This window comes from Halictus rubicundus, chromosome 12 (assembly GCF_050948215.1).
Source record: "Halictus rubicundus isolate RS-2024b chromosome 12, iyHalRubi1_principal, whole genome shotgun sequence".
NCBI lineage: Eukaryota > Metazoa > Arthropoda > Insecta > Hymenoptera > Halictidae > Halictus > Halictus rubicundus.
Window position 1 is genome coordinate 2,536,457 of NC_135160.1, and position 27,901 is coordinate 2,564,357.

At 45.2% G+C, this 27,901-nt stretch overlaps 1 protein-coding gene across 12 annotated transcripts; it reads right to left on the minus strand.

The window, feature by feature from the left end:
* Positions 1 to 1,143: 1,143 nt before the first annotated feature.
* Positions 1,144 to 27,896, minus strand: Cno (adherens junction formation factor afadin). Of its 12 annotated transcripts, none has more exons than XM_076798019.1 (27): positions 27,591 to 27,896; positions 22,398 to 22,509; positions 22,112 to 22,304; positions 21,564 to 21,848; positions 20,944 to 21,227; positions 20,754 to 20,853; positions 17,485 to 17,581; positions 17,085 to 17,379; positions 16,838 to 16,956; positions 16,095 to 16,382; positions 15,472 to 15,751; positions 14,738 to 15,394; positions 14,250 to 14,498; positions 14,017 to 14,157; positions 13,874 to 13,939; positions 13,527 to 13,600; positions 13,330 to 13,448; positions 10,886 to 12,997; positions 9,481 to 9,585; positions 9,034 to 9,175; positions 8,699 to 8,959; positions 5,606 to 6,865; positions 5,378 to 5,510; positions 4,187 to 5,018; positions 3,838 to 4,115; positions 3,629 to 3,741; positions 1,144 to 3,523 (listed from the first exon to the last, which is right to left on the minus strand). In XM_076798019.1, exons 2-27 carry the CDS (start codon positions 22,506 to 22,508, stop codon positions 3,229 to 3,231), a joined length of 8,889 nt encoding a protein of 2,962 aa, XP_076654134.1. In that variant the 5' UTR covers position 22,509; positions 27,591 to 27,896; the 3' UTR covers positions 1,144 to 3,228. The 12 variants fall into 12 exon arrangements, with proteins under 12 accessions (XP_076654134.1, XP_076654135.1, XP_076654131.1 ...); XM_076798020.1 differs by lacking the exon at positions 27,591 to 27,896 and adding an exon at positions 24,670 to 25,042; XM_076798016.1 differs by lacking the exon at positions 27,591 to 27,896 and adding an exon at positions 24,326 to 25,042 and having other exon boundaries at positions 10,886 to 12,994.
* Positions 27,897 to 27,901: the final 5 nt, after the last annotated feature.

Below are 27,901 nucleotides of genomic sequence, written 5' to 3' on the forward strand. Positions count from 1 at the left end.
AAAAAGTCAAGGAAAAGAAAACAAGAAGAAAAACACCGTTCACATACCGTACGCCGTACGGCGACTCGAATAAGAAATAGAAATCCACTTACCTCCTCTCTTATGGTGAAACGATAATGGTGATGGAAATCGCACGTTTGCCCTTTTATTCGACTCTTTGCTCACTTTGCGCGAACCTATACGATTTCGTCTCGGTGTTGAATTAGAAAAAATATCTCGTCGAGATTTTTCGTGGTATTCGACCTGTTCGCGATCTTTTTGATACTATTTCTTTGCCAGACAGCTAACTCGGACCTAACCCAGACCGGGCGTTGCGTCGACAGACGCTGTTCAGCCGATCTCCTGTTTCTCGAGAATCAAATTCTTTGGAAACTGTGTCTCAAACGAATCGATACAGGGATATTTAACGCGACGAATCAACGTCCGAAACGATTCCGTACCAAGATACAGCACCGTGATAAGTAGAAATTCGAAGGAAACCGTAATGAATCGGACGCGAATCGACCGACTCAACTGCTGCGACTCGACTAAATCTGAATCGAGGCAGTCGATCCTATCTGAAGAGCCGACTGCTAAGAAATTTTTACGATCCGGCAGACGCGACGATGCCGCCTCCCTCGGCAAATTTCCAGTCAATGTCGGCGAAACTGTAACACGCACACGCATCTGCGCTCTACCATTAGCGACGACCTCTTCCAGACAACACCGTATACCTCGAGACGCGATTCGATTGGCTGTTACGACACGGCCTGGAACGAATGGCGAGCAGCGCATCAATTGATCGCGTCCAAAATTTTCCTGTGTTCCGCTTCTGTTGTTAGTTCTAGTTCTGATTATGATTCTGATCAGTGACGGCTCGCGTATAGGAACTGTAGCATACTCTATTTCCACTTGATATTATCGATAACAAATATAATAAAAAAATAGAAAAATCTTTGCATGGAATCTGTGCGCTTCACAGTTCCAGCGACGGCGTGGTGCTTGGCTGTTGTGCGCATGCGCACATAGGAAACTGAAATTTTCTGGAGCAGCACCCCCCACTAAATTTAGCTACGAGCCGCCACTGATTTAGGTTCCTCAGCTGGTTTACTTACTGGTCTTCCACGAGTATTTCCGACGATCGTGAAAATGTTCATCTATACGTTACTAGACAAATGAAATTTATTCGTTCGTCACATATTCCACAGACTTTCTTATCTCATTATTGGCTACTCTAGCATTACTTGTCTCCTAAATCGAACGAACAAGTTATATTTTCAATTTTTCAACAAAATTTCGCTAAAACTTGGTCCATACGCGTACCCAGTACAGTGATGTCCGGATATATGGCCATGACTTATCTTCCCCCTCCCCCAATTGTTGAAAGCGTTCGTTCAAACCAGCTTCGACACGAGCAGACTTATTATGGTCTCTTTCTCGCGTGGCCCACTTCTCGTTCCTATCGACATCGACCGAACAAATTCTTGGAAAGTTGGTTGTCCGGATATATGGCAAACGCCATCGCGGTCGATGGCCATATGCCCGGACATCACTGTATTAATATATTTCACGTCTGGCGAAAAACTTTAATTTCATCTAGCGCATCTCGCATTCGTCTTCGAACTACATGTAATCGTTTTTTGTTTTCGTGTATCATATTCTCATCCTATATCGCTTATAATAATCAAAAAATATATGATCTGTAGACGCATTATCTCAATAATATGTATAGAATAAATTGCTATGATACTTGCGAACAGGATTTACAGTTGCAGATTACACGTTTCGTCGATAAATTGATTTTGCATCAGCCAAACGTGGACGTACGCATTAGCAAAAAATATAGTGCAGATGTATTGTACGCTTGCTATACACAACAAGGAATAATTATTCGCTTTCTACATATACACTTTGCGTTTCGCGCGGCGAATCTGTCAAGGGCACGGTGAACCCTTTGAATACTCGTCCCATTGGCAAAAAACAATTTAACGAGTAACGATACCGAGGTCGTTTTTACAGTTGAACGTTTTCTTTGATCGCGTATGTAATATTCGAGGGGAACAAAATTGTTTGACCTGTTTGGTTAGCGTTCGAAAGGCACGGAATGGAGTGGAATAGAATGGAATGGAATCGAATGGAATGGCGCACGACCATCGACAGCATCGAATCAAACGAAACGATACGAAAATTGATTAAGATCCAACTATCGATATATCAGGACTACGCGTAATTTTTGCTACTTTAAAGCTGTCGACGAGTGTTCGACGAGTCCGTTTAAGAACGTTCTATCGCGCGTTAAAGCTTCAAATGCCTCGAGACTCGATAACGAAAACATACGCACGCGTAACGACAACAAACTCGTAGTGTCCTACTAAATACGGTATCAAATATAAATACGAAGCAACATAGCGAACAACAAGAACTTTTAAAAATTAAATTAATACTATCTATGTACATTCGTAAAATAGACTCTCTTTTTCATGATATGCTGCCAAGACACAGTATACGTGTAACTTCCGAGCGTCAAATTTCGGAACGGTATCTAACGCACAATTTTATTCGTTGATTGTGGCCTTGTGGCGCTAGCGTAAATATTGGACCAAACGTAGAGGAGGAATAGACGGGCGGCTGAAAGAGAAAGAGAGAGAGAGAGAGAGAAATAGAGAGAGATGGGGAGGGGGAGGGGAGTTACTATAAGAGCAGAGGAAGAAGTGGGGAGGAGAATCTAGTTGGAAAAATATATCAACGAATCGAGCGTGCATGGCATGGATCACTGATAAATAGGAGAATGGCGATTAAGGCTGTGCAAATATCCCTAATTTAAGTAATTCTATCGTTGTTTAGTCTCATTCGCATTATTGGTCGGAACTTGTTGCAATTAGGTACATGTCGAGCAACACGATCGAAATAGGAAACCATCGAAAACGTTGCGCGTTACGACAACATTGTCAGCGTTCTTTTAGACCGGTGTTTCCCAAAATGTGGTAGAGGTACGGGAACAGTTTGGAGGGGGTTCGCGCTGTGCCTGGTGCAAAGCAGCCAAGCAGCGGGAGTCTACTGTTGACTAGTACAACGGACAGTACACGCCTGCTACTTAAAGTGTCATAACGGTTTTTCTTAACGGGGGGTGCTCGGTGTTACGAAAATCATAGAAGGGGTACACAGATGTCGAAACTGTGGGAAACACTGTCTAAGAGAATTCGATTTTCCATGTTAGCTAACAAAACTAATAAAGTTAAGTTATTCGTTTTAATTTCTATTGTTGTTGACGATAGTAGGATTACCGCTGCCGTTGTTGTTGTTATTGTTACCATTGCTATTGCTGCAGCTATTGTTGCTGTTCATAGTAGTAGAATTTCCTATGTTATCGATTTCGCGTTGAGCGCGCGATATTTTTACTTTGTCCCGTGGAGTTCCATCTTCTCCGGTCTCCATCGCAAACATTTTCATCTTTTCCTTAAAACTGAGCTTTTCAGGTACAGGCCCGACTTGGGAATTCTGTTGTTGTTTTTGTTTCTCCGCCAATCGCCTTTGCCTCGGATCCCTGAAAAGAGCCGAATCAATGATAACAACTGACGGTCGCAAAGTATTCGAGCAAGCGCTTCCAATTGTAAACGAAAGCAGCACAACGGGAAAATCGTAATGTTACTTGTAAACTTCCTGTGCGCCTATGACACCGGGTGTACCGCCGGGAAGCGGAACACCAGATCCCTCGCAAGACTTCGGAGACGCCAATAAATTTTCTGCATCGTTGAGAAAGTTCTGCGAAAGAAAAATAATGTACAAGGATCGGTTGAAACCGCAGGGTACGGGTACCCACCGAGAAACCGCAACGGTATAGCAGATTGGGGATCTTACATTTGGGTCTTCCACGATGATGTCCATGGTCGTCGATGCAGCAGCACCGATTACATTTCCGGACGAAACGTTTCGCTGCATCGATGTTTCCATGTTTGCGTTCGAGTCGTGAAACGATACTCGTTTAATGGACGTTGGCTGTTGCATATGAGTTGCCAACGATATCATAGACGTCGCGTTCACGTTGTTCGATCTTAGAGTACCTTGTTGCGACATTATCGCGTAACTGGATCCTCGTTCCGGTGGCAAAGGTGCTTCGTTGTTTCCATTTTGGTTAGCTAAAGAACAAGGACACGAATAAACCAAATGCTTTCGCATTTCTTCCGATTACGCAGCAAGAGTTACTTACACGATACGTTCGGTCCGTTGATAACCAAATTCTCTAATCGCAATATACTCGGATGCAACGGTTGTTGTTGGGTTTTGTGTTGGGACTGCGAGTGTTGCTGTTGCTGTTGTTGCTGCTGCTGTTGTTGCTGGTGATGATGGTGCATTTGTTGAAGCTGCTGTTGCTGTTTAGCATCTTCTTCCTTCTTTTTCAGAGTTTCGTCGAACTCGATTTGCTTTCGTTTAAGTTCGTCCTGTCTACGTTGCGATTCCCGGTCTTCGGCGAGAGAACTGGTTTTGTGAGTAGCTGCCATATGGATCAACGAAGACATCGGCATCTGCGCGAGATGATTTTGCGATTGATTGGTCTGTTCGCGTTGATGATTTTGTGGAAATTGCAAGCCGGAATTCTCCTGCAGCGACATCTGCGAAGAAATGCCTGAAACGCTTTGAGAAGGTTGCTGCGCCACGGCGGGATGCGGAGAAATAGCGGTCGCAGGATGCATCGGCGTTCCCAAGGGTTGAAGCCCGTGATTCCCGCGAACAGGCTGAACGGGAACGTTCGCCTTAGACGAATTAGGACTTTGTTGTTCCTGCAGGTTGTTTCGGTCTTGAATGTTGGCCGCACGAAGCAAACCCTGAACCCTCTGTATACTCTCGGCATCCAGATCGTTGCTTTCTTCGTCATCGTCTTGCTGATTAGCAGCTTCCTCGGCTCTTTTCTGAAAGTCTCTTTCCAATTGGAGAGCTCGAAGTTGTTCCTCCTGTTGGGAAGTTCTGTGAGGTAACGCGCTCAACTCTGCTATTTGCTGGTCACGCCATTGCCTCGCAGCTTCTCTTCTCCGCGCTTGTTCCTAAACAATGTACAGTACAATGATAACATTTGCCCCGGTGTATCAGATAGATTTCTATTTTCTCGGTTTTCTCGCTATTCCCGTTATTTTCTCAATTATGATGCTATTACCAGAACTAATTACTTCCTCTACCGATATCGCTGCCATTGCCATTACTATCACTATCGCTATCACTACCATTGCCATTACCACTACCATTACCATTACTATTACCGTTACAGTTTCTTTCGTCTTTTACAATTTCAGCATTACCGTTACTGCAACGTGACAGACCACACTATTGTTACAATACCATTGCCACTGATAATTTAAGAGATTAAATCGATCGAATTGAATCGGTTTCTACGACTGCACCGTACCTTCTCTCTCTCTTCCCGTTGCCAAGGATTAGTGGCGCTGTACTGGTACTGTCGCGGTTGTAGCATAGTTCCTGCGGTTCCATTGGCAGGATAGTATCCTCCTCGAGGCGGGTCCTGCATACTTGCTGTGTACCTGTCGGAAAAATATGAAAAATCGGTGGGGTTAAAGCGCCGGTGATTTCCCGAGTGATTTCATCGAGTATAGCGATCGATGATAGAGCATCGTACCTCGAATCCGACTGTTTGTTGTAAAGTGGATGCGTGGATGCGTTTGGCGGCGGCGGTGGCGGGCTCTCTCCGAAACCTTCTTCCGGAAGAGCAGGTCGTAACGGAACAACCTCGTTGGTTTGGACGGAATTGTTTCCTTCCGGCACGGTCTGCGATCTGTGCATATCGTTATCGCCGGAATACTGATCGTTTCGTAGATCGGAGCTGTCATTTAAATAATACTGTGATCCGACCATAAAATGTCGATTCTGATCTGCGTAAGCTCTGCTCGTTTCTTGATTATTCGACGAATCTTTTCCATAGTCGAACGACGGCATTCCGCCGTTCGCCTGTAGACGGACCGAATCGGTTTTCCCTCGGAACGGTGGTGTGCCATACTGAACGTGACCCATATTCGTTTGCTGCGTGCCTTGATGTTGATGCTGGTGTTGGTGTTGGTGTTGGTGCTGGTGCTGTGATTGAAGCTGATGCTGATGCTGATGCGGATGCTGAAACTGATGTTGGTGCTGATGTTGATGCTGATGTTGAAGCTGATGCTGATGCTGATGCTGATACGGATGTTGGTGCGGGTGCTGATGCGCGGGCGGGGACTTTCCGTACTGAGCGACGTACTGTCCGTATTGCGAGTCCATGTAACCGTAAATTGAACCGGCGTTTTGCCTCGCGGCATGCCCGGTTGTCGGTGACATAATTGCCGGGGCCATTCCAACCGACGGATTCGTTCCTAAATTCGGCGAGGAACCGATCGATTTGATCGGTCTCGTCGTCATGTTGGTCGCTTGAGCGGTCACGGTGGATTTGACGTTGTAGGCGGCAGGTCGGTACTGAGCGATTGTGCCTGGTACCGGTACCGGTACCGGTAGTGGCACCGGAACAGACGCAGGAACCGGTACAGGAGTCGGTGCAGACGTCGACGTCGATGTCGAAGACGGAGACGATACCGGTACCGATACCGACACCGATGCCGGTACCGTTGACGAGGCCGAGACCGACACGCCACCGCGTAACTCCCGTCTTCTCACTTCCTCTTGCATTTCCTGGAGTTTCGCTTCTTGTCGTATGATATCCCGAGAGGATTGCGACCTCGGCGGTGGGCCCCCGGCTTGTTGCTGCGATTGCGTACCGAGAAACGACTGCTGCTGAGCTTGAGATGCGTAAGCCGATATCGGCCTGTCTCTCGGCTGACCCGTCTCAAAGGTATTCGGACGATTCAGAGAACTCTGAGAACCTCTCGAGCTCTTTTGCAACTGTAGAGTATTTCTGAAAGTGAAAACGACAAGAAAATGAAATCGGGTGTACTCGTGATCACGTGCAGCCGTACAAGAGCCAAGAGACTATTAAACATTAGCACTCGAATGGCAACTGTAAGGCGCCACTAAAGATTGCTGTATCATTATTCCAAATATTTTTTACATTATTCAATTTGTTTGTATTTAATAAATTACTAAATACTTCAGTATTGTACGAGTAAATCGCACCATATTCGTATGTATAACATGAAAAATATATACAGGGTGTCCCACATAAATGGGAACACCTAAATATCTTTCGTACTTACAGTCCTATCAGAAAACTTCAGAGGGCAAAGTGACACTATTGCAGGGGGCAATATAATGGTGAAGAAGAAAATTTTTTTATGTCGTGTTTTTTAATGAAATTTCAAGGTCACCGATGTTCTTTTAAATGGAATAGTATATATTTTTTTACGATAGCATGATAGACAATAAAAAACTGAATTTAGTGCATACCACCTTTTTGATCTTGAAATGACCTTGAGCAAGAATAATCATGTTGAAGCGGCTGAAATGTGGAAGTTTAAAACTTACGTGTTTCAGCAAAGATTGCGCGTTGTTTACGTCGGGTTGACCTTTACATATCATAATTATTGTTCGAAATAGTTTTCATAGTAAACAGCGTATGTTTATGTAATAAAAAGGAGGCCAATAATAGGCCCGTACTTTATACAAGGAACTTTTACTGGTATAAAGTATGCTGCATTTTTACGCCAGGATTTGTCGGGCCTTTTAGAAGAAATTACATTATTCGATCGGAAGCGCATGTGGTTTCAACATGATGGTTGTCCAGCGCATTATTCTAAAGTTGCTAGAACGGTGCTAAATACGAAATATCGTGGACGCTGGATTGGGCGAGCATGTATCATTGAGATCGTTAACAGAAGGTTAATCGGTTAGAATAAGTACGTTGTTCCTTCTGCATTATTCGAGTTCGAAACGTGAAAGTGATAACAATGCGTTATACTGTACAGGAACGAATCGATATGGTTTTCACTTATGGCGAAAGCCACCAATCTTTGAGACAAGCAGTACGTACGTTTGTATCATGAAAAATTTGTGAATCGTATTTGTCCTTCGTTACAGGCATTTTCCGTCGTGGTAAAACAATTTAAAAATACCGGCAGTGTAAGTTCTAAAAATCGTAATAAACAAAGAATTGTAACTCACGAAGAAAATAGAATTAATATCCTAGCTGCAGTATCTAATGATCCACATGTAAGTTTGCGACAACTCGAACAAGAGTCCGGTATTAGCAGAAGTAGTATTTCACGAATACTGCAAATAGAAAAGTTTCACCCATATCACTTGAGTTTACATCAGGAATTGTCTGTCATTGCATAAATGAGGATGGTCAACATTTCGAAACATTTATTAAACAACGCGCAATCTTTGCTGAAACACAAGTTTTAAACTTCCACATTTCATCCGCTTCAACATGATTATTCTGGCTCAAGGTCATTTCAAGGTCAAAAAGGTGGTATTCAGTTTTTTATTGTCTATCATGCTATCGTAAACAAATATACTATTCCATTTAAAAGAACATCGGTGACCTTGAAATTTCATTAAAAAACACGACATAAAAAAATTTTCTTCTTCACCATTATATTGCCCCCTGCAATAGTGTCACTTTGCCCTCTGAAGTTTTCTGATAGGACTGTAAGTACGAAAGATATTTAGGTGTTCCCATTTATGTGGGACACCCTGTATATAAAAGGGAAATATTTTAGGTCGGAAGAAATGTTTCTTTTTGGAGTTAAAGTAGCTTCGAGTGCAAAGGGTTAAGCGCATTACAAGTTACCTTTCATCCAATAGTTGTGATGGACTGCATCGCTGCTTCGACGACGGATCATGGTTTCTATAGACGCTCAAATTTTGATAGAATCTTTCGGCTTCGTTGCTCTGAAGCGTAGCAGAGGCTGCTGATCCGATGGCATTCGAGTTGCCGTTGTTCCCGGTGGTTTGGCAGGGATTCAGATTTGGCGACGACTGTTGCCTGCTCACGAGTCCGCTCGGCGGCAATGTTCCGATTCGTATCGGATCGTGCAAGTTGTGGCTCGAGCTATTTCAAAGAACGCGCAAGATACACATACACGGTTCATCAACGACGATACAACGATTGAAAGTAATACTTACCGAGAACGCAGCGACGTCGAACCATTAATCGCCATCATCGAGGGAGGTTGCGCAACCGGTGGTGTAACGCTGTTGCTGGACGATGCTCTACTGTAGCCGGGATTGAATACCTCGTGTTGTTGCTTTCCTTCGGTGCCAACGTCTGCGCACAATGTGTCGGTATTAAACAGGAGATTCTTATTAGTCGAGGTAATACGCGAAACTGGTAATTGTTACACGGTAGAACGCAACGAATCGTACAATTAACGAGACTCTGTTATCGACCACATCTGAAATACGTATACGAGTGCCAGCGCTAGTGCGAATGCAGATATGAATGCAGATGCGGTGAAAAACGCGGTATGAAGCGAAAGCGGATCTCGTCGAAACGAACACAGACACAGGAACTGTAAGAAAGTGAAGGAAAGCGCGACACGACAAGGTTAAAGTACCGTGAATATTACTTACTGTGCAACGCTGGTACGGATTTGCTGGTATGCATTTGCTGCTGAGGAGCAGCGGCGTCGCGTCCAAGCCGTGACGGTAAATCTCGTTCACTCATGCGACGAGGTCCTGCGGTAAGCACAAGATGCAAAACACGTTTTTCGATGGTTTATCGAGCTGGTTCGTACAATGAGTAAAACGTCGGGAACGATCACGAACACGCATGCAAATTGACAGCGCTTGACGCGCACAAAAGTACGTTTACTCGTGCGCCTAATCGAGTGCACGAAAATCGAAAAGAAAAGAAAAGGTAAAATGAAGGCGAAAGCAAAAGCGAAAGCAAAGGCGAAGACTTAATGTAACGCGGTATAAATGTACAGGTACAGCAAGCAATAGCCGATCCGTCAAATATGTTCAATTTGTTCGATGAGTCTCGAATCTTGGAAGCGCATATTCTCGACGAGAATAACAATATAAAACAATTATTAGACCGCTACGGCGTACATCAAAAGCAACGGTCGAGTGATCCAAATGCATGCATGCGACAACATCTAAGAGATAACAGCTACGTCTAATATTTTGCGTTCGAGCTGTCGTCTATGTCCCCAGTTAGCTAAACGATGTTTCGAGCAAATTTTGTATCACACTTTGCGAGCAAAAGTCCATTTGGTACCACATCCTGCTTGGAGCAGAATTTGGTCCCTGTTTTGTACGAGCTTGGCACCAAAACTTGACGACAAATTCCTAGCCAAATTGAGGCCGAACCTTGGCTTCGTTATAGAGGGCAGGTCGGCCATACTAAGTTCTTGCTCTACGAGCACCTATCGGAAAAAATCGGAGTAAACCTTGCTGTAGGAGGAAAAATTTTATTTAAACTTCTAAACTATATAATTTTAAGTTTTATATATTTTCAATAATTCCATTTTCCCTCCCACCAGCAAGGTTTACTCTTACAACAAGGTTAAGTTCGCTCTTAGTGTGACCTACCTGCCCTCTATAACGAACTCAACGTCTGGCTTCGATTTGGTCTTGATTTGGCATGGAATTTTGGCTGCAATCATTACACTCAAATACCGAGCCTAATGCGGAAACAGATTGCGGAATTTGTAGACAAATTTTGGTGGCAAATTCATAGCAAAATGGTTTACTGGGTCGTTCTACGTAGTACAAAAATCAATTTTGTACAGGATCACGATCACGAGCAAAAATAAATTGAGCGCCACGCAGACAGTTTGTAACCGGTCAACGGAAAAATCTCGACATGCGTGCTGAAAATTGGTGGGTTGGCGTAGAAAGCTCGCCAGCGTCGGCGAGCTTTTCAAATGTTTCTAGGTGAATATCAACAAGCGTGCCGTGTACAACGATCGTTTTCAATCTCGGCAGGCATGTGAATTGAAAGAAACGCGGACATAGGGCGTCGATTGCTTACGTAAAAGAGAATCGACTTGCACAGAAAATCGACCTAGCGAACTGCAAACTGTCCGTCGATACGCGATGGACTCGTTTGCCTCTGTTTCGTGGCTCACCGACAACGCTTCATCGGATTTGTTGTCGTCGCTGTTCGATTCTTTCTCAGCCTGGTAGGATTCAGCCGAACAAACATTTTTTATTTCTGGTGTACGTGTTCCGATCTCATCATCAGTGCATAACAGAGCTTTATCGATCCATTTGCTTCGTTCATTTTTGTTTTTGTCGTCGTCGTCATCGTCGTCGTTGTCGTCGTCGTCGTCGTCGTTGTTGTCGTTGGAACGCGAACGTTTTTCCAATTTGTTTCTTCTGTTTGTCATGAAAATCGATTTCCCCAATGTCGGATAGGACCTAGACAATCGCTTGGACAATCGAGACTCGACCGAGTTGATTTTCACGGCGTCCTTTCGAACGAGATGATGCTCGTCGATTCTATCGGTGGAAGATGCGAATTCATTTCCATTCAACGGACCAACCAAGCCAGTCGCGTCGTCGAGATTAGACATTCTCTCGAGCTGCTCTATTACTCGTCGTTGCTCGGACAACGACAACTTATCTCTTTTATCGGCTTGCCTCCGATTTCGACGAAGAGGGGGAGTTATCGATTCCGTGTGTTCCGTAGGTTCAGCGTGTTCCATGTGCGTCGTCGTCGAAAGCTCGTACGCGCTCTCAAATCGTTTCCCTGCGACGGGCAAGCCCCGCGAGTGGTAACGCAAACTGCAATTCGCCTCGTCGCTCGCCGCACACTCGTCCGTTCTTCGTCTCAAATTCAGTTCGGACAAATATTCTTTGTCGACCACGGGGAATCGGTGTTTCGAACGTATTTCGTAGACTTCGGGCGAAACGAAATTTGGTTCGGAGGCGAATTTTCTGCGAGCTCCGGCCAACCTTCCGCCAACCGTTTCAACCAATCCGGCGTTACCGAGCTTCGAAAAATGTCTAGCCAAAGCTGCGACCCTGCCATATCCAAGACGTACTTCCTCCGGTGATTGCCAACGCTTGTCGTAGTTCGACACATCGCTCGAATTGTCGCTGTCCAAGCCAGACAAATCCAGATTCAATTCTGGGATCGTTGTAAACATCTTGGGAACCACGGAAGCTTGCATCCCCGTCTTCGTTTCACGTTCCCTCGATTCCGTCTTGTTCGTACCCTTCGGAGAGTCCCCTTCATTCCCCTGTGCCGCGTTCTCTAGTTCACGGGGTTGTTTGTTCGTTCTTTGACAAGTCGATGCGGTCGCGCCGTTAGTTTCGACATGATCTTCGACGGTGAACTGAGCTCGACTCAATGACTCGACGGAACAGACTCGCAAAATACTATCGCCACCACCGCCACCACCACCACCACCACCATCAATCCCCTGACTACAGCTGGTTTCGCAACCAACATGGTGTTCATCCAGTTCGTCGAATTCGTCCAATTCATCCAATTCGTCAAGTTGTACGAGTCGATCCAATTGATCCAATTCGAGCGGTTCATCGGACAAAGGTTCGACCTTCTGATCGATATAGGGTATGGAATCGAGAGAAAAAGTTTCGCTGAACGTGCTTTCACCAACCGAAAATCTATTTGAATCTTGCATCGACAAAGTTACGTCCGCAGAAGTCGGTACGCGGTTATCAGAGTGTACACGTTCGCCACAGGAAACGTTCGAAACGTTCGAATCGATTAGACCGCGCGAATTATCCACCCGGAGGAGGGGATCAGCTCGCATCGGCCAAGATGGAGTAGCATCGGCGATTCGAGTCGGCCGCGATGCCGTACCGGCTACCGAATCTTTTCCTTCTCCCCGTAGCGAACATTTGATCGATATCGCGTCGACTATCCGAGCCGAGATATCGCCGTGTGGAGGAACGCGCGAACGCGGATCGAACTCGCCTACTTCGACCTCGAAACGCGGAGAGAGAATCGCACCTGGTCTTGGCATTTCGTCGATCGAACGTGTCCCCGAATCGACAGGGTGTCTTGGCACGCTCAACAAATTACCCATCGAATGCGACGTGGACTGCAGCTCGTTCGCTTCCTGAACCTCCGACGATTCCAAATGTTCTGACCTGGGTCGGATCTTGTGCACTGCTTGGGAACAATCAGTTAGTAAAGCGTTAGTGAAGCGATCGTATCTGTAACTCTCGTGTTTTCGAGTACTCGAATGTTCGAGTTCTCGAGTTCCCGCGAGCCAGACCGAGACAGCCGATGCAAACGAGGACGTCCGGAGAAAGCAAAACGAGGAAGTTCGAGGTTGTGGGAATTGCAAGTAACCGCAGGAAGATACTGCCGCGAGAAACCTTTGACCGACCAGAAAAGCATGTAGAAGGGCGCGAGAGAGGAAGATGAATAAAAGACTAAAAAAACAGAGACAAAGAGAAAAGGAGAGACGGAATAAATGATCGAGAAAGGCGGATTCGTACCTCTGGTCATAACGGGTGAGGGCTGCGACAATAGTGTGGCCAGTCCATGGTATATGGCACCTTGCTTGGCAACTTCGAGGTTTACTATCGGGCCGGTGCGCACCAAGTATTCGGCAGCTCTGAGAGAAAGACAGGTAGCTGATAATTCCGGCAAAAACGATTGGTTCTACTAGTCGTTCGGAACAAAGTCTACTCACTTTTCTTGAGTGATTCCGACCAAGCTCTGGCCGTCAACCTTTAACAACTGATCGCCAGCCGTTAACCTACCGTCCTGTGCAAACGTCGGTGAACCGCCGAAAAGAAAAGAGAAGAAAAAAGAATTAACGGATGAGAAAAGTAACGCGAAATTTTCCGGAATTGGAGAAAAGTAGTCGTGGTCATGGTCGTGGAAAGGAAAAGAAATGCCAGACCGCTTTCGCGTCAGCATCGGAACGAGCAATCGATGACCACCATGAAGAAACAACTTGATTTCTCCAACTCCACGAGGTATCTTTTCGCGTGCAGGGGTATAGATTTTCTTAATATAAGGAATTTTGAAACTCACAGCATCGGCCGCACCACCTGCAACAACGCTCTTTATGTATATTCCGAGTCTGTCTTGACCGGCACCCTACAAAATATGTAAAATACGGTAGTTATAGTTAAAAATTGCTGTAGACATTATTACGCTATAGTATTTTAATATACCTTCGCCGCGACGATGCTCAAGCCCATTCCGTTGGTGGATTTGTGCAACTTGATCACGTGAATCTCTGGTTGAATCGAAGCGGAGCCCGCGTTGCAGGCATAGCCGCCCGATCGGTTGCTCATTGCGCTCGGACTGCGAAACTGAGCGGAACATTATCTCGTTTAGACGAACCATTCTTTTCAGTGTCGTCGAATAATCGATAATTGAACAGCAAGCAAACTTCTCGACTCACGTTGTTGTAGTGATCGATCATGTATATGGTCCAATATCCGCTACTGGTAGGCTGAGCCGCCATCCGGCACAAACCGTCCCGTTGCAAGGGCGCCAAAAACTCGGCAAGCCCTGGCGGTACACCTCGAATCACCTCGCAACTGTATCCATCCTCGGGCAGAAGAAGGGCCAACCCTAGCGTAGGTTCCTCCTCTAGCCTGATCTCTCTGCCATCGGCGCGCGCGAGCGTGTCGGCTACGCCTTCGGTCACCTGAAATTCGAACTTGGCGTAACGGAACGTGACCAGTCGAGACGAGACGCACCGCGGGTCAATGCAACGCGATCGATCGCGGGCCAATCGCTACAAATTAAGCGAGCGAATGCGACGAAAGATCAGGAAAACGAGGAGAACTAAGAAAACGGGACCCGCTGTTGCGACACAACGCGAACGAACGCCGAATCGAAATGGCTGGCGCGCGATCGAGACGACCGCACATACAATCGACTTACTCTGACTACGTTTTCGATCAACTCTGCCGGAAGCCTCGGCTCGTCCGCGGCTGGCTGATATTTTTGCAACAACGCCCTGACTTGAAGAGAATTTAGCTTAAAGCAGGTCGAGCTCAAGGTAGCGAGCTCCTCCGCGTTATATTTCGGCGCTTGGAGAAGATGAGTCGCTTGCATGATCGTCGCCAAGTGACACTGACTCGCAAGCTCGAGGCCCTGCCTCTCGGCCCAAGTCTCGAGAGCGTTCAATCTCGCTTTGAGTCGGCGACCGAACCATCTTACGCACAAGTTCGCGTTCGAGACCAGAGCGTTGAACGCGGTTGCGTTGATCGTGTGGAACAGATGGCTGAACAATTGAATGGTCAGGGCGGCGTTCACTCTGCACCGTCTCAACAGGGCCATCGTGCTCGAGAATATCTGCAAAACTCCGGCTTCTTTGGCGGGTTCGTCGGCGTCGGCCATAAACTGCGACATCGCCGGGGCGAGTTCGAGAGAGATGCATCGCACCAACGACGCGAACGCTTCGTGAACCGCTTCCGTCAAAATGTCTTGGGCTCTCGTCGAGAACGCTCCGACGTGACGATCGTTCTTCAGCATGTGCAACAGCTCCGAGCCGTTTGCCAGCCACAGGGCCAACGACGACGCGTCCATGTACCGTTCCTGTCGACACGCAACAATCTCACTATCGTCTCTATCGAATGTTTACGTCTATGCTATGCTTAACAGCTGATCGTTACCTGGATTACTCGATGTATCGTACCGGCCACGTTCCCCAGCATCACCGTTAGCCTGTGCGCTCTCTCCGTCGGCTGCAACTCCGGCCTATAATGCGTGCTCGCGCGATACCTCGCAGCCAGGTAAAGCGTATACGTTGGAGCCAGTTTGAACTGAGGCGCCGACGGTTCCACGTCCGTGATCACAGCATGGAAGAACGTTTCCTCCGTTTCCTCGAGAAACTCCAAAACCGCTGGTAGAATCGGGTCCGTTCCGCGCGGTTGTCGCTCGTTTTGCAGTTGTCTGTCAACATATCAGCCACCCTAGTATCGGCAATCTTTCGTCTCATCTTATTTCGCAACGTTCGATCGCGTTTCCCTATACTCGAACTATCGCTAACGTCCTATCTTTGCTGTCCTTGCGATATATCCCCTAGAATCTACATTCTGCAATCTACAATCTACGATCTACGACTACAATCTACAACATGTACGTCTACGAATACGAATACTTCCGTTTCTATTGCGCTCGCATGATCGCGAACGATATCGTTAATGTCGAGCAGGCAAACGGACCAAACGAGAATGCCGCCGACAACGACGCGACGTTTCGTCGACTTCGAGAGATGGAACCACCACTGCGTTACCTGTTACCGTCCCTGCTGCTAGTGAGACTGGCGGTCTCGACGTTTCCGTCAAGATCGAACGTGGTTTCGTAATTGTGCGTCGATTCCGGAGCAGGATTCGGACTTCGGGGAAGACAGACAGCAGCAGTGGCCGAAATCGGCGTCGACTTGTTCCGACTACACGAATGCGACGAAGATTGATCTTGACTCGGTTGGCCTTGCGCTTGTATCTGCCCGCCATTAGGAGTGCCGGACACCGACCCGTATCTTTCCGCGTTCGTCTCTTGGATGGTCAAGTCTGGGGATCGTCTACGGTACAGAAGCAAGTCGCGTGCAAGAAAAAACAAGCGAAACAAAAAGGAAAGAAAAACGAAGTAAAATGCAGAAAAAGCTTGGGAACGTGATACGCAAAAGCTTGAGAACGACACGAATACTTGAGCGCGTTCTAACGCGCGTGGGCTCCTGCACGAAACTAGCTTGTTCGTTGGACAACTTCGCTACTCTCACCTTTGTATTTCGAACCTGGTCCCCGACCTCCGCTTCCTGACTCCTGACTTCTGATTTCTGTCTAGACACTTTCCCTTCTTTTCATTTACCTTCAAACGCTACAACCTTGAATCCCCGCGTCGATTCGCACAGCTTCTACACGACTTGGACATACGACTTGGACATTCGACATGGAGCGAAACAACGGACAACGAACAAGGGAAACACGAGTGTACTTGTATACCTATTCTAGTTTCCAGGCAAACGAGTGCGCTTACCGTTCGTAACCGTATTCAATCTGCCGTCCGGAATCATGGCGTTGCCTCATTCGTTCCTCGGGAGCTGGGTCGATGAACCGGAATGTATGCAATCTGCCAAACTTAACGATCGCGCCGTTCTGCGAAGGAAAAGAAACGGTTGAATGGGCGTGGGATACGCTATACAACGCATCGCGATACGACGCGATAAGACGCGATACGGCGCGATACGACGCGACACGCCCGAAAATTAAACACATTCGATTACCTGAAGTATCGTTGTCTGATGTATCCTCTGATTGTTCACATAAGTGTGAGCGTCTCTGGAACAAGGCGTCAAAGTAACGATGTTTTCGGTAAAAGCGATCACGCAATGCCTCGCCATAACAGTGGGTCCGGTCAGAGTGAGGGTCTGCGCTTGAACCGCTTGCGGACCTACCGGTCTTTCCGAACCCACCTCGGTCACGTTAGGCTGCAACCGATGCCGAGTTCCTGCCCCGTGCGGAACGTCGCTGCCATCCGGATTCAGTTCCAACAAGAACGGCAATCTTTCGTCCTCGTACCTACGAACACCGAAATCCACAAACTATACACGCTCACTGTCTCGACTACTCGTTTCATCCTCCTTTTCTCCTTTTCACCGTGCACCTCTCCTTCGTTTCGCTAACCTGTAATCGATTTCGTTCCATTTTCCATTAGGTTTTTTCTTCCGCTTCCGAGGTACGTAGTCCGCGGGTCTTTTCCGAACGTGAAACATGATCGAACCTAGAAACAAAATCGAAACTGCTTATACAGGACAAACACGATCGCGACAAATCGCGCGAATTCTAGAGTAAGGGACCCAGTTACTGTGAGGGTACCAATTACTGTGCCCATATTAATTATACTTATTTTTAAAGCGTAATGGATATCAAAGTATCTAACATAAATATTAACTGATTTTAATCCAATTCGTATCTCTTTTTAAATGTTTATTATGCTTTAAAAATAAATATAATTGATATAAACAATTGATATGGGTCCCTTACCCTACACGCATCGTTTCGAAATGTAAACCACCGAAAACCACTCTGTTCTATTCTCCCCTTATTTTTAAAATTAAATAATTCGAAAAATTGAAGCAGATGGGTTTGTAGAGCAAGGAAAAGACTTGCGAATGCATATACAGGGTCCTTCCGTTAAGTTATGTCACCATTTTTTAGGCATTTCCGATAGTGCAATTAAAAAATGTTTTAGACAAAAGTTTGTCAGTACTTGACGAGATACATGTTGGCATATTCTTGAATCTAAAAAAATGCTTTTTACGTAAAAAAGTAAAGGTCACCTTGACTTTTTTAAATGGCACCACATGTTTTGGATATCATAGGATTGTTGCTGACGTCGAGACGAATTCAACAGTGTATTATACAATGACCTTGAAATGACCTCAAACTCGAAAATTTTGTGCGAACGTAACTTTAATGAAAAATTATTTCTTACAAAACAAAGCAATGATATAATGTATGATTGTAGTTAGAAAAATTGGGTCACCACATAACGTGAGAAAAATGTTTGATTAAAATTGCAATTGGTCGAAATTACAGAGAAAGTATTAAAAGTTGTATTTTGCAACTTTTTTATGCGGGCTTATATTAAAAATTTAAAAAGTACGTTTTGTACATCCGTAACAATTATACATATTCTGAATATTTCATCTAAATCGGCCAACATTGCACTGAGCTACAAACATTTAACGATGAAAACTCAAGGGCGAAAGTCGCATAATTTTGGCCTTCTCAGGAAATTTCACCCTTATGTGATCATATTGGAACATCTGCAGCTCATTGCAACGTTGACCGATTTTGATGAAATTCTCAGACCATGTATAATTCATACAGGTCTACAAATCGTACTTTCTAAATTTTCAATGTAAGTCCACATAAAAAAGTTGCAAAATACAACTTTTAGTATTTTCTCTGCACTTTCGACCAATTGCAATTTTTGTAAAAAATTTTTTTCACTTTATGTAGTGATCCAATTGTTCTAACTTTTAAAAAAATTCAAGTAGTATAGTCCAATATTGACAAAGTTATTCGATTTTTAAGAGCGCACGAATACTTATGGGACTGACTGTATATGCTTTACCTAACGAAACACAAAATTGCGGGAGAAAAATAAAATACAAAAAAACGCGGGAATTTATTACACAACTCAATATAAGAGTACATCGTGTCGTCGGCTGTCTGTCTGTTCTCTGTCGTCTGTCGTGTTTCGTACATAGCGTGTCGAGCGTCGAGCGTCGAGCGTCGCGTGTCGCGTGGTCCGTTCCCGATTACTGACCTACATAGTTCGTATGCGTCGATACGGGAGAATTTTTTCGTTTCTACCGTGCAGCTCGATCGATAGAAGTATAGTTGTGAAACGGTACGGCGTGTCTCGGTACGAAAACACCGAAACACCTCGGATTCAAACGGAATCCAAAACCGGAAACCATATAAAATTGCATGCATTCGGTCGATAGTCGAACACGAATACGATAACTTATTCGAATCGGGTATTAGACTATTCACATTGAACGTATGCGGTGAAACGAATCGAATCGATCAGCTTCTACGAAGGCGACACCTTTGCGTTTACATTCGCAATCGCTTATATAAATTATTCCGAGCCTGCTTTGTCGTCAAAGGTAAAAGTCGGACGACAAATCGCGAGGTTGGACAAATATCGAGGAAAGTAACACGTCTTACGTCTGATTCCCCAATCCATCATGTTGCCTAGAAAACACAGATACTAATGTTGTGGTCCCTCAATATGCCTCGTGGTCCCTTTTACGAAAAACGGCAAACTCCGTTAAGGTAAAACGTTGGTCCCTTAAGTTTCAGTCTGTTCTCCGTGTGAGAAGTACTCGGCTAGTTGTGGATAAAAAGCGACGTATCCCTTTCGTATTTTCTTATCATCCGTTCTTATCGAACGTTTGGAACTTCTGGGTAAAGTTGAGTAGAATCGGTGAAAAAGATGGCATAGCACGGTACGGCATTGCCTTTATTTCCCACGACTTTTCGCGAACGTCTAACATTTACAAATATTTAACATTTCGGTCCTCGCTGCCCGGAATGCCAGCGATTCGGTTGCTTCGTTTCGTTCAGCTCTAGCTCAGGCGTTGTCGTTGTCGTTATCGTTGTAGTTGTCGTTGCCATTGACGTTGGAATTGGATAGGCTACGGAATGACTATCAGAGTAACTCGGAAAAGGAATAATTCGCTTTGGCGCATCCGGGCAGCTTGCATCCAAATTTACGTCCACGTTTATGTATCAGCCCATTTCGAAGTGCATCGCTCCTAGCGATTCGCAACGTGACGCGTTTCACCGCGTACCATTCGGCAAACCCTGTTCGCAGCGGTATCCTTTCACGGCGACAGACATCGCATGGTATCGCGCACAAACAAACCAATTTCGTCGCATCGTCACCGCGATGCACAAAACGAAATCAAAACTACCCGCCGATACGAAAACGATACGTGTCTGTTCGCACTCGCTCTGGCTTTGGCCTTGGCGTCACAATTCTTCCTGATACGATAGTAGATATCGGATGTGTAGTTGTGCTGGTTGGCTGAGCGGACTCGAATTCGAGCGACGCGGACGGAGTGTGTGGCCGCTCTGATCGTTTCATTCGCATGAGCAAACGAGCAAACGAGGAAGGGTCAAAACGCAAGCGCTTTCGCCCATCGACCGAGCGCTGGTCCGTACGCAAGTCCGAAACGAACCGAACCATGCTCGCGACTCGACAACGTTCCTCGTTTATTCGTCCGATTCCACTTGAATCGATTATTAACCGTTTCAATATTGATTATGGAATATCGAATACCGATTACCGAATAAGAATCGAATTCGAACCGAGATTCGCAGGACCATCTTCAAACAGCCTCGCCGCGCTTTTCGGATAGTAGAGGAACACTCACCGCGCGTCGAAGGATGATTCATTAGAATGGCCAACGGGCATTCGTCGTCGTCCAAAATGTACTCTTGTTGCGTACCCCCATTGGTGCTTTCGCTGTTTACCTATGCAACGTTGGTAGACCATAAAAACAAGTTAGACGCAACAATGATCGAACGTAGAAACTTGGGAAAGAGAAAACAAAAACGACTAACCTGCACGAGACAATACTGCTGCGAATCGACCTTCTCCAATCCGTATTTGGATAGCATCTCGCGAACAACCTGCACCGCAGAGTCCCGCACGCTCAAAAGCAACGTTTTGTACGGAACGTCTTTGCACAGTGCCTCCCCGTAAATCTTCAAGGTGCCACCGGTGTCGGGGCCGCCGTCTTTGCTGCGAAATTGTTGCAATTTTCTTTCCAGTTTTTGTTGACGTCGCCTCCGCATCACAGCTTCCGGATTCGAAATGCTTCTCGTGAAACTAGTTTCCGGTAACTCTGCAATCACAATCGACATTCCTTTACTTTTCCATTGTTTCGAACGTTACAGAGTTTTCGATCGTGATAGATGTGTCTTCGTCGCAGAAATTGTTCTACAGACCCCCTTCCCGCGAATTAAATAGAAAATCATCGGCCGGCCAGCGGCGGCTCGCAGCTGAAATTAGTGGGGATGCTGCTCCACAAAATTTCAGCTTCCTATGAAGCGCAAAAATTATGAAGCACACAATTCCATACAAAGATTTTTGCATCTTTTTATTATATTAAATGTTATCGACAATATCAGCCGCCACTACGGCCGGCGTACATTTCTCCCGACGAATCCTACCCTCTTACCCGTGTAAAGTTTCTCAGCTACTCCATTCTGGTCGGTGGGAGCCGCGTTTTCGTCTTGTTCGGCGCTCTTGAGCCGACTGAGCTTCTCTTGCTTCTTCATCTGTTTTTTCTCGCGTTTACTCAACTTCCTACGAAAGCTGGATCCGTCTGTGGAAGAGAAGGCAACACCCTGCGCATTGGTCTTGTCGTCGATTCTTCTCAGAAGAAATCGCCCTTCGCGATCGTCGATGTGCCAGTTCAATTGCACCAGCAACGGTTTCTCGTCGAGGCCGAGTTTGCGTTCCTCTGCGAACAGATCGAAACCGTTTTAACATGAACTGTTTCACGCTTTTCATTCTACATAGTGCTTTTCGTAGTACGCATTACATCCGTATATCATATTACCGTGGTATACATATACACAGGCCAAAAAATGTCTGGTCGTCTGGTCCAATTAAAAAAAAATTATACTGTTTCAAAGGGCGTTCGAATGCTTTCGCGAGCCTGTGTGTATGTACGTATACAGAAAAAGAAGACAACCTTATATCCTTTCACGCTTACACACTTACCACCGTTTTCGTGAATCTCGTAAAGAGCATACTCTGGTACAGAAAGCATTCGCATGTCCGGACGGAATTTCTCGATAAGCGTTTCGATCACAGCTTGACTCGTTGCATCCGAGGCTACTCGGATACATTTTGTTGCAACCTTCTGTCCGCTATCTTGGAAGTAAAACCTCATTACCCCGTGGAACTCCAAATCCTGAAAAATTCCATCAATGTACGAAAAAGCCTACCCGCGTCGTATCTTCTCGTCCAATCGTCCATAAACGTAAATATTTATCTATCGTCTCACCTCGTTTGGCTCCGAAAGCTCGAACAGATCCAAACGGTTGGCGTTCCATTGTTGAATTACACCGCGCAGTGCCTCCCGCTCGGCTTTTTTACTTGTCACGTCCGTGTCCATCCTGACATAAAACATAAAACGTTATGTTATTTACACCGAAATAAAATTCTATTTTGTTGTAGTCGGAGAAAACATAGGCATAAAATAAATATTTCTTCTTTTTTTTTCTATAAAATTCTGAACGATTAATGAATTTCTAATCACTATGACCACAAAATAAATATGTAGTAGTGCAAGGGGTTAACGTAGATAGAATTTGCTATTTCAAAATTTCGCGCCATTCTGCTAATCGGCTGTCGAACATAAAACATAAAACATAATACATCGCTCGACAACCAAATCGATAAGCAAGCGTAAATGTGAACGTAGTGGAAGTTATTTACACCGAAATAAAATTCTATTTTGTTGTAGTCGGAGAAAACATAGGCATAAAATAAATATTTCTTCTTTTTTTCTATAAAATTCTGAACGATGAATCAATTTCTAATCACTATGACCACAAAATAAAAATGTAGTAGTGCAAGGGGTTAACGTAGATAGAATTTGCTATTTCAAAATTTCGCGCCATTCTGCTAATCGGCTGTCGAACATAAAACATAAAACATAATACATCGCTCGACAACCAAATCGGTAAGCAACCGTAAATGTGAACGTAGTGGAAGTTATTTACACCGAAATAAAATTCTATTTTGTTGTAGTCGGAGAAAACATAGGCATAAAATAAATATTTCTTCTTTTTTTTTCTATAAAATTCTGAACGATTAATGAATTTCTAATCACTATGACCACAAAATAAATATGTAGTAGTGCAAGGGGTTAATGTAGAATTTACTATTTCAAAATTTCGCGCCATCGGCTATGATTAATCGAAATGTTCGACTGAGAAACCAGTTTTCGAACGTTCGATTATTTGTAATCGGTACCGCGAATCAAACAGAAACCAAGGTGGACTCGTGTGTCAGGCAAAAGGGAGGAAAAGGAGATCGGTACGAATCGGTCGCGATCGTCGCGACTCGAGATCTCTCGGATCTACTCGTCGGGTCGGTCCGCGTCGAACCGAACCGAACCGAGTCGAGTCGAGTCGACTCAAACCGTATCGAATCGGGCCAACACGGAGTGGAACGCGTCCACGAGTGAGTCGTCGCATACCGCATACCGTGCATTCTTATCTGCTTCTACATACTATATACGACTACGTTCGGTCTTGAAACCTTAAAAGTGCGCTCGAGTAACTCGAACACGCTCGAGTACCCTCCACGCGATACACAATAACCCTCGCAACTCTGCGATCGCACTCCCGAACCTCTACCGAGTCGCTTTTCATTTTTATTTTCATTTTCCTTGCCTTTATCCTTATCTTTATCCTCGCCCTGATCGTTCTATATCTTATCCCCTTATTGCCGGCGAAAACTTTTCGCAAATCTTCTCGTTCTCTTGGCAGCACGTCAGTATGTTAACCATCCAAGCGGTACAATAAACATGTACAACATAAAATACCATTTAAGTTAGAAAAGAATTTTCTCTAGAAACTTCCTTCGAAAAGACAAATTTCTTTTCTAACCCCTTTTCTAACCCTAAAAATCGAAATCGAACCAAAACGCGGGCCAAGTAAATCCAGACCTGTAGCACAAGCGCGATTATCGACTATGACTGAACGTATAAAAAAAATGACAGCGTACATACTCGAACGCTGCTTTCGAAGAACAAAAATACGCGCGTTTTATAATTTTAATTTCCAATTAATCGTCTCGGTTCGACGTTTATACGATTTCAAAGCTGTTCGAAATGTGGCAATGAATGGATAAATGGAAGAGGAGAATGCGAAAGAGAAAAGACAGAGACACGGAAAACAGGTGGATGCGTCACCGAATACTTACTCTTCCGAGACTGTCATCCTTCACGCGAGGTCGAACGAAATGCGAGACGAAACGCGAAACACAAAACAGAACGCACAAAACACGCGTAAATTCAGGTTAATCTCGCGGCGATTTCGCACGCGAAATTAAACGGGCGAGAGTGTTCGAGACGCCCAGGAATTTCTGGTTGATACACAGATGTAACAACGTATCGCGATTGCGCGGTAAATCCTCGCAACACTCGCGAAATTCGTCGGCTATGATACCTTTTGATTTTTACAGAGTCCACTACCGATCGATCTTTTCGAAGATCGAACGCGAGAACGTGAACAAGTATTCGTTGAAATTACACAGCGTTACTCCACCTTCGGGGAAAGAGCGTGGCCGTTCAACGTGTTTGGCGTTACGCGACCCGTTACCGGAAACTGCGTCAACTTTTCGGACTCGCTTCGACTCGCGACGATCCTGTCACGATCTCTTGCCCCTTCCTCTCTCGGTCCTCTTGCCATCCTTTATCACTTGATCCTCGCCCTTCGATTATCGCATATTTGTCGACGGCGCACAATCACGCGACGACTATGCTATCGCGATTACTCGGAAAAACAAACGCCACACCCAAAGACTGTTTCGAGACGAGCGAGTTCTACTACGCATAATACTCGAACGTATTTCTCGTCGCGTAATTACCAACCAACTGGCCGACGCGAACGGACTCGGAAATGCTTGGGCCTCAAAAGTGGGAGAGAAGAGAGAACGCGCTCGTCGTTCTACCTATCCCCACCATCTCTGCTACTCCCTCCACGGCTGTTTCTTCTCCTACCGTATCTACATTCCCATCCCTGCATTCATCCTCATCTATTGTACATCCTCATCCCCACTATTTCTCTCCCTACTCCAACCCCTATCCTTACCCTTACTCTTACCCTTACCATCCTCCTCACCCTGTCCCTTTCTTTCACGATCTACCGATCCTGATTGCTATGCAATTTTCTTTCATTCTTCCCTTTCCCTTTTCTTCTTCCCTTTATCTTCTTTTGTTTTCATTTCTCGATTCGCTTACTTTCCAATCGCCTACTTTTTCACATTTTTCTTTTTACCAACCTGCGATTTGCACGTGCACAACGATCGCTAGAAAATAATGCGAGGCGAGGCTGTGCTAAACTAATCGTAAACGTAAAATGTTTATCGTACCTCTGTTGATAGATAGCAAGTTATAAAGTATCGATAGTCGCCACGCGCATCGGGAGACCAACGAAACGAATCTAATTTTCATGGTACGGCTTCGTTGGTAACTTCGTTAGGTATTATACATACATCGTTAGACACCGAGCAAGGTATCCGCGTATTCGCGATATGCGATCGAAAAACGACAAATTTTCCGGTAAAGTGGCGTACATCCAGTGGCGGGTTTAACGGTAAGCGGCCTCGTGGGGTCCCCTTTCTTTTTTGTTAATAAGTTTCGGAGAATTTTCTTGCAACTTCTATTTCTAACTTGAGTTTAAGGGCCCCAAAATTTGTACCGCTTGGGCCACCTTTCTTTTTTGTTAATAAGTTTGTGAGAGTTATCTTGCAACTTCTATTTCTAACTTGAGTTTAAGGGCCCCAAAATTTGTACCGCTTGGGCCCCCTTTCCTTTTTGTTAATAAGTTTGTGAGAGTTATCTTGCAACTTCTATTTCTAACTTGAGTTTTAGGGCCCTAAAATTTGTACCGCTTGGACCCTCTTTCTTTTTTGTTAATAAGTTTGTGAGAGTTTTCTTGCAACTTCTATTTGTAACTTGAGTAGGAGGGGCCCAAAATTTTTACCGCTTGGGCCCCCTTTCCTTTTTGTTAATAAGTTTGTGAGAGTTATCTTGCAACTTCTATTTCTAACTTGAGTTTTAGGGCCCTAAAATTTGTACCGCTTGGGCCACCTTTCTTTTTTGTTAATAAGTTTGTGAGAGTTTTCTTGCAACTTCTATTTGTAACTTGAGTAGGAGGGCCCAAAATTTTTACCGCTTGGGCCCCCTTTCCTTTTTGTTAATAAGTTTGTGAGAGTTATCTTGCAACTTCTATTTGTAACTTGCGTTTGAGGGCCCCAAAATTTGTACCGCTTGGGGCCCTCACTTCACTCGAGCCGGCACTGCGTACACCGTAATTTTGTTGAACCGTGCAACAAAATTACATCGTCGCATGGGGGATGTCAAAGGTACGTGTCGAGGATAGATGCTCGAACGAGGTGGTCTCTGTTTATTGCCCTTAAGTAACCGTTTCCTGCTTGTTTCATTCGCTCGAGTTTGCCCAACGAACTCGCTAGCGAGCTAGCGAGTACATGCATGCATAGACTGGTCTCTGCCACTAGAACAGACGATCCGTCGCATCAAGTGTCTCGTGTCTACTTGCTGCAGTTCTCCCGAAAAGTTTGACGCGCCGACAAGAGCGGGACGTATTACATTACACAGATGCGGATTCGAGAGTTACGTCGAAGAAACGAGACGCGACATCAGAGCGAAAGTCCCAGACCGTTCGCCTCACGGCCAACGTCTAGAGCTCGAGATCCATTATTCAGTAATCTTTTGAAACGCCCGTGAAAAGAACTCTTTCTTCGGGCACTATCGCGAGAACGGGCTTACGAAAAATTGATAAAACCCATAGAAACCTTTCGACGGTACTATGGTGACGCGCGTCGATATTTTCTCCCCTTTGGCCATTTATTTTCTTACCCTTGTGTTACTAATTCCGTTATTATACTATTATAGAATATAAAAGGGTTCGATTCGCATCTATCCTTGCAAACTACTGTATACGATGGCACGCTTCTCACCGTACCACTTACATTTTGCGATACGTCGAATCGTGTCATCGTGCGAAGAAAAAACAAGAAAAAAACGAACTATATAATAATTCGCATAAGTTTTACTCAATTACGATTCGCCCACCCTTGATCGACCGGATACCAATTACAATCTTTTCCGTTTGGTTACAACTTTCACTGGACGCATCAATGCGTAAACTCATCTGAAGGTATCGAACAAATTTCTAAAACTTTCAACATTATTGCATCTATACACGTTTACGGTATACGCGCTTAGGTACTCGCAACATTATGTAGAGTTGCAATGTACCTGCTATCGATGAGATATAGCAACGATACGTTTTATTACTCTATACGTACCGTACACTGTCGCGCCAACAATCACAACACAACCGACCATAAAAATCATTTGTACCACCTGCATTTCCAAGCCCATTCGTGAAACCTTTACAAAATCGAATCTATCGTAATTGGTCGATCTAAGCATACGAACCTCTGCCGAATGGCTTGCTTCTTTTTCTTTCTGGAACACAGGGGCACCTTGTTCGACGAACAAGGACTATTTTACTCTTCGTGGCCGCGACACGTTTGACATCGGGAAAAGCTGTTTCGACGACGCGCGTCTTACGCATTCCATTCGCAAAACACACTACATCCTGGAATTGATATCACCACCAACCACTTACTCGCTTATTCGCACAAGCATGTCTAAACCACCACCGTTTGAACCGACAGCACGATTTCAATCACCATGATCCGAACGTAAATGTCCAAGTATCGCGAACTAACGGCTGTACGCTGTAT

What these genes read in the sequence shown, in the direction of transcription:
- Cno (XM_076798015.1), bottom strand. An exon ending in TGAGCATCGTCGCGGCGAAG is followed by an intron (nt 13,940 to 14,016) that starts GTATATTAAAAT and finishes CATATTTTGTAG; the next exon opens with GGTGCCGGTCAAGACAGACT. An exon ending in AACAAACAGTCGGATTCGAG is followed by an intron (nt 5,511 to 5,605) that starts GTACGATGCTCT and finishes TTTTTCCGACAG; the next exon opens with GTACACAGCAAGTATGCAGG.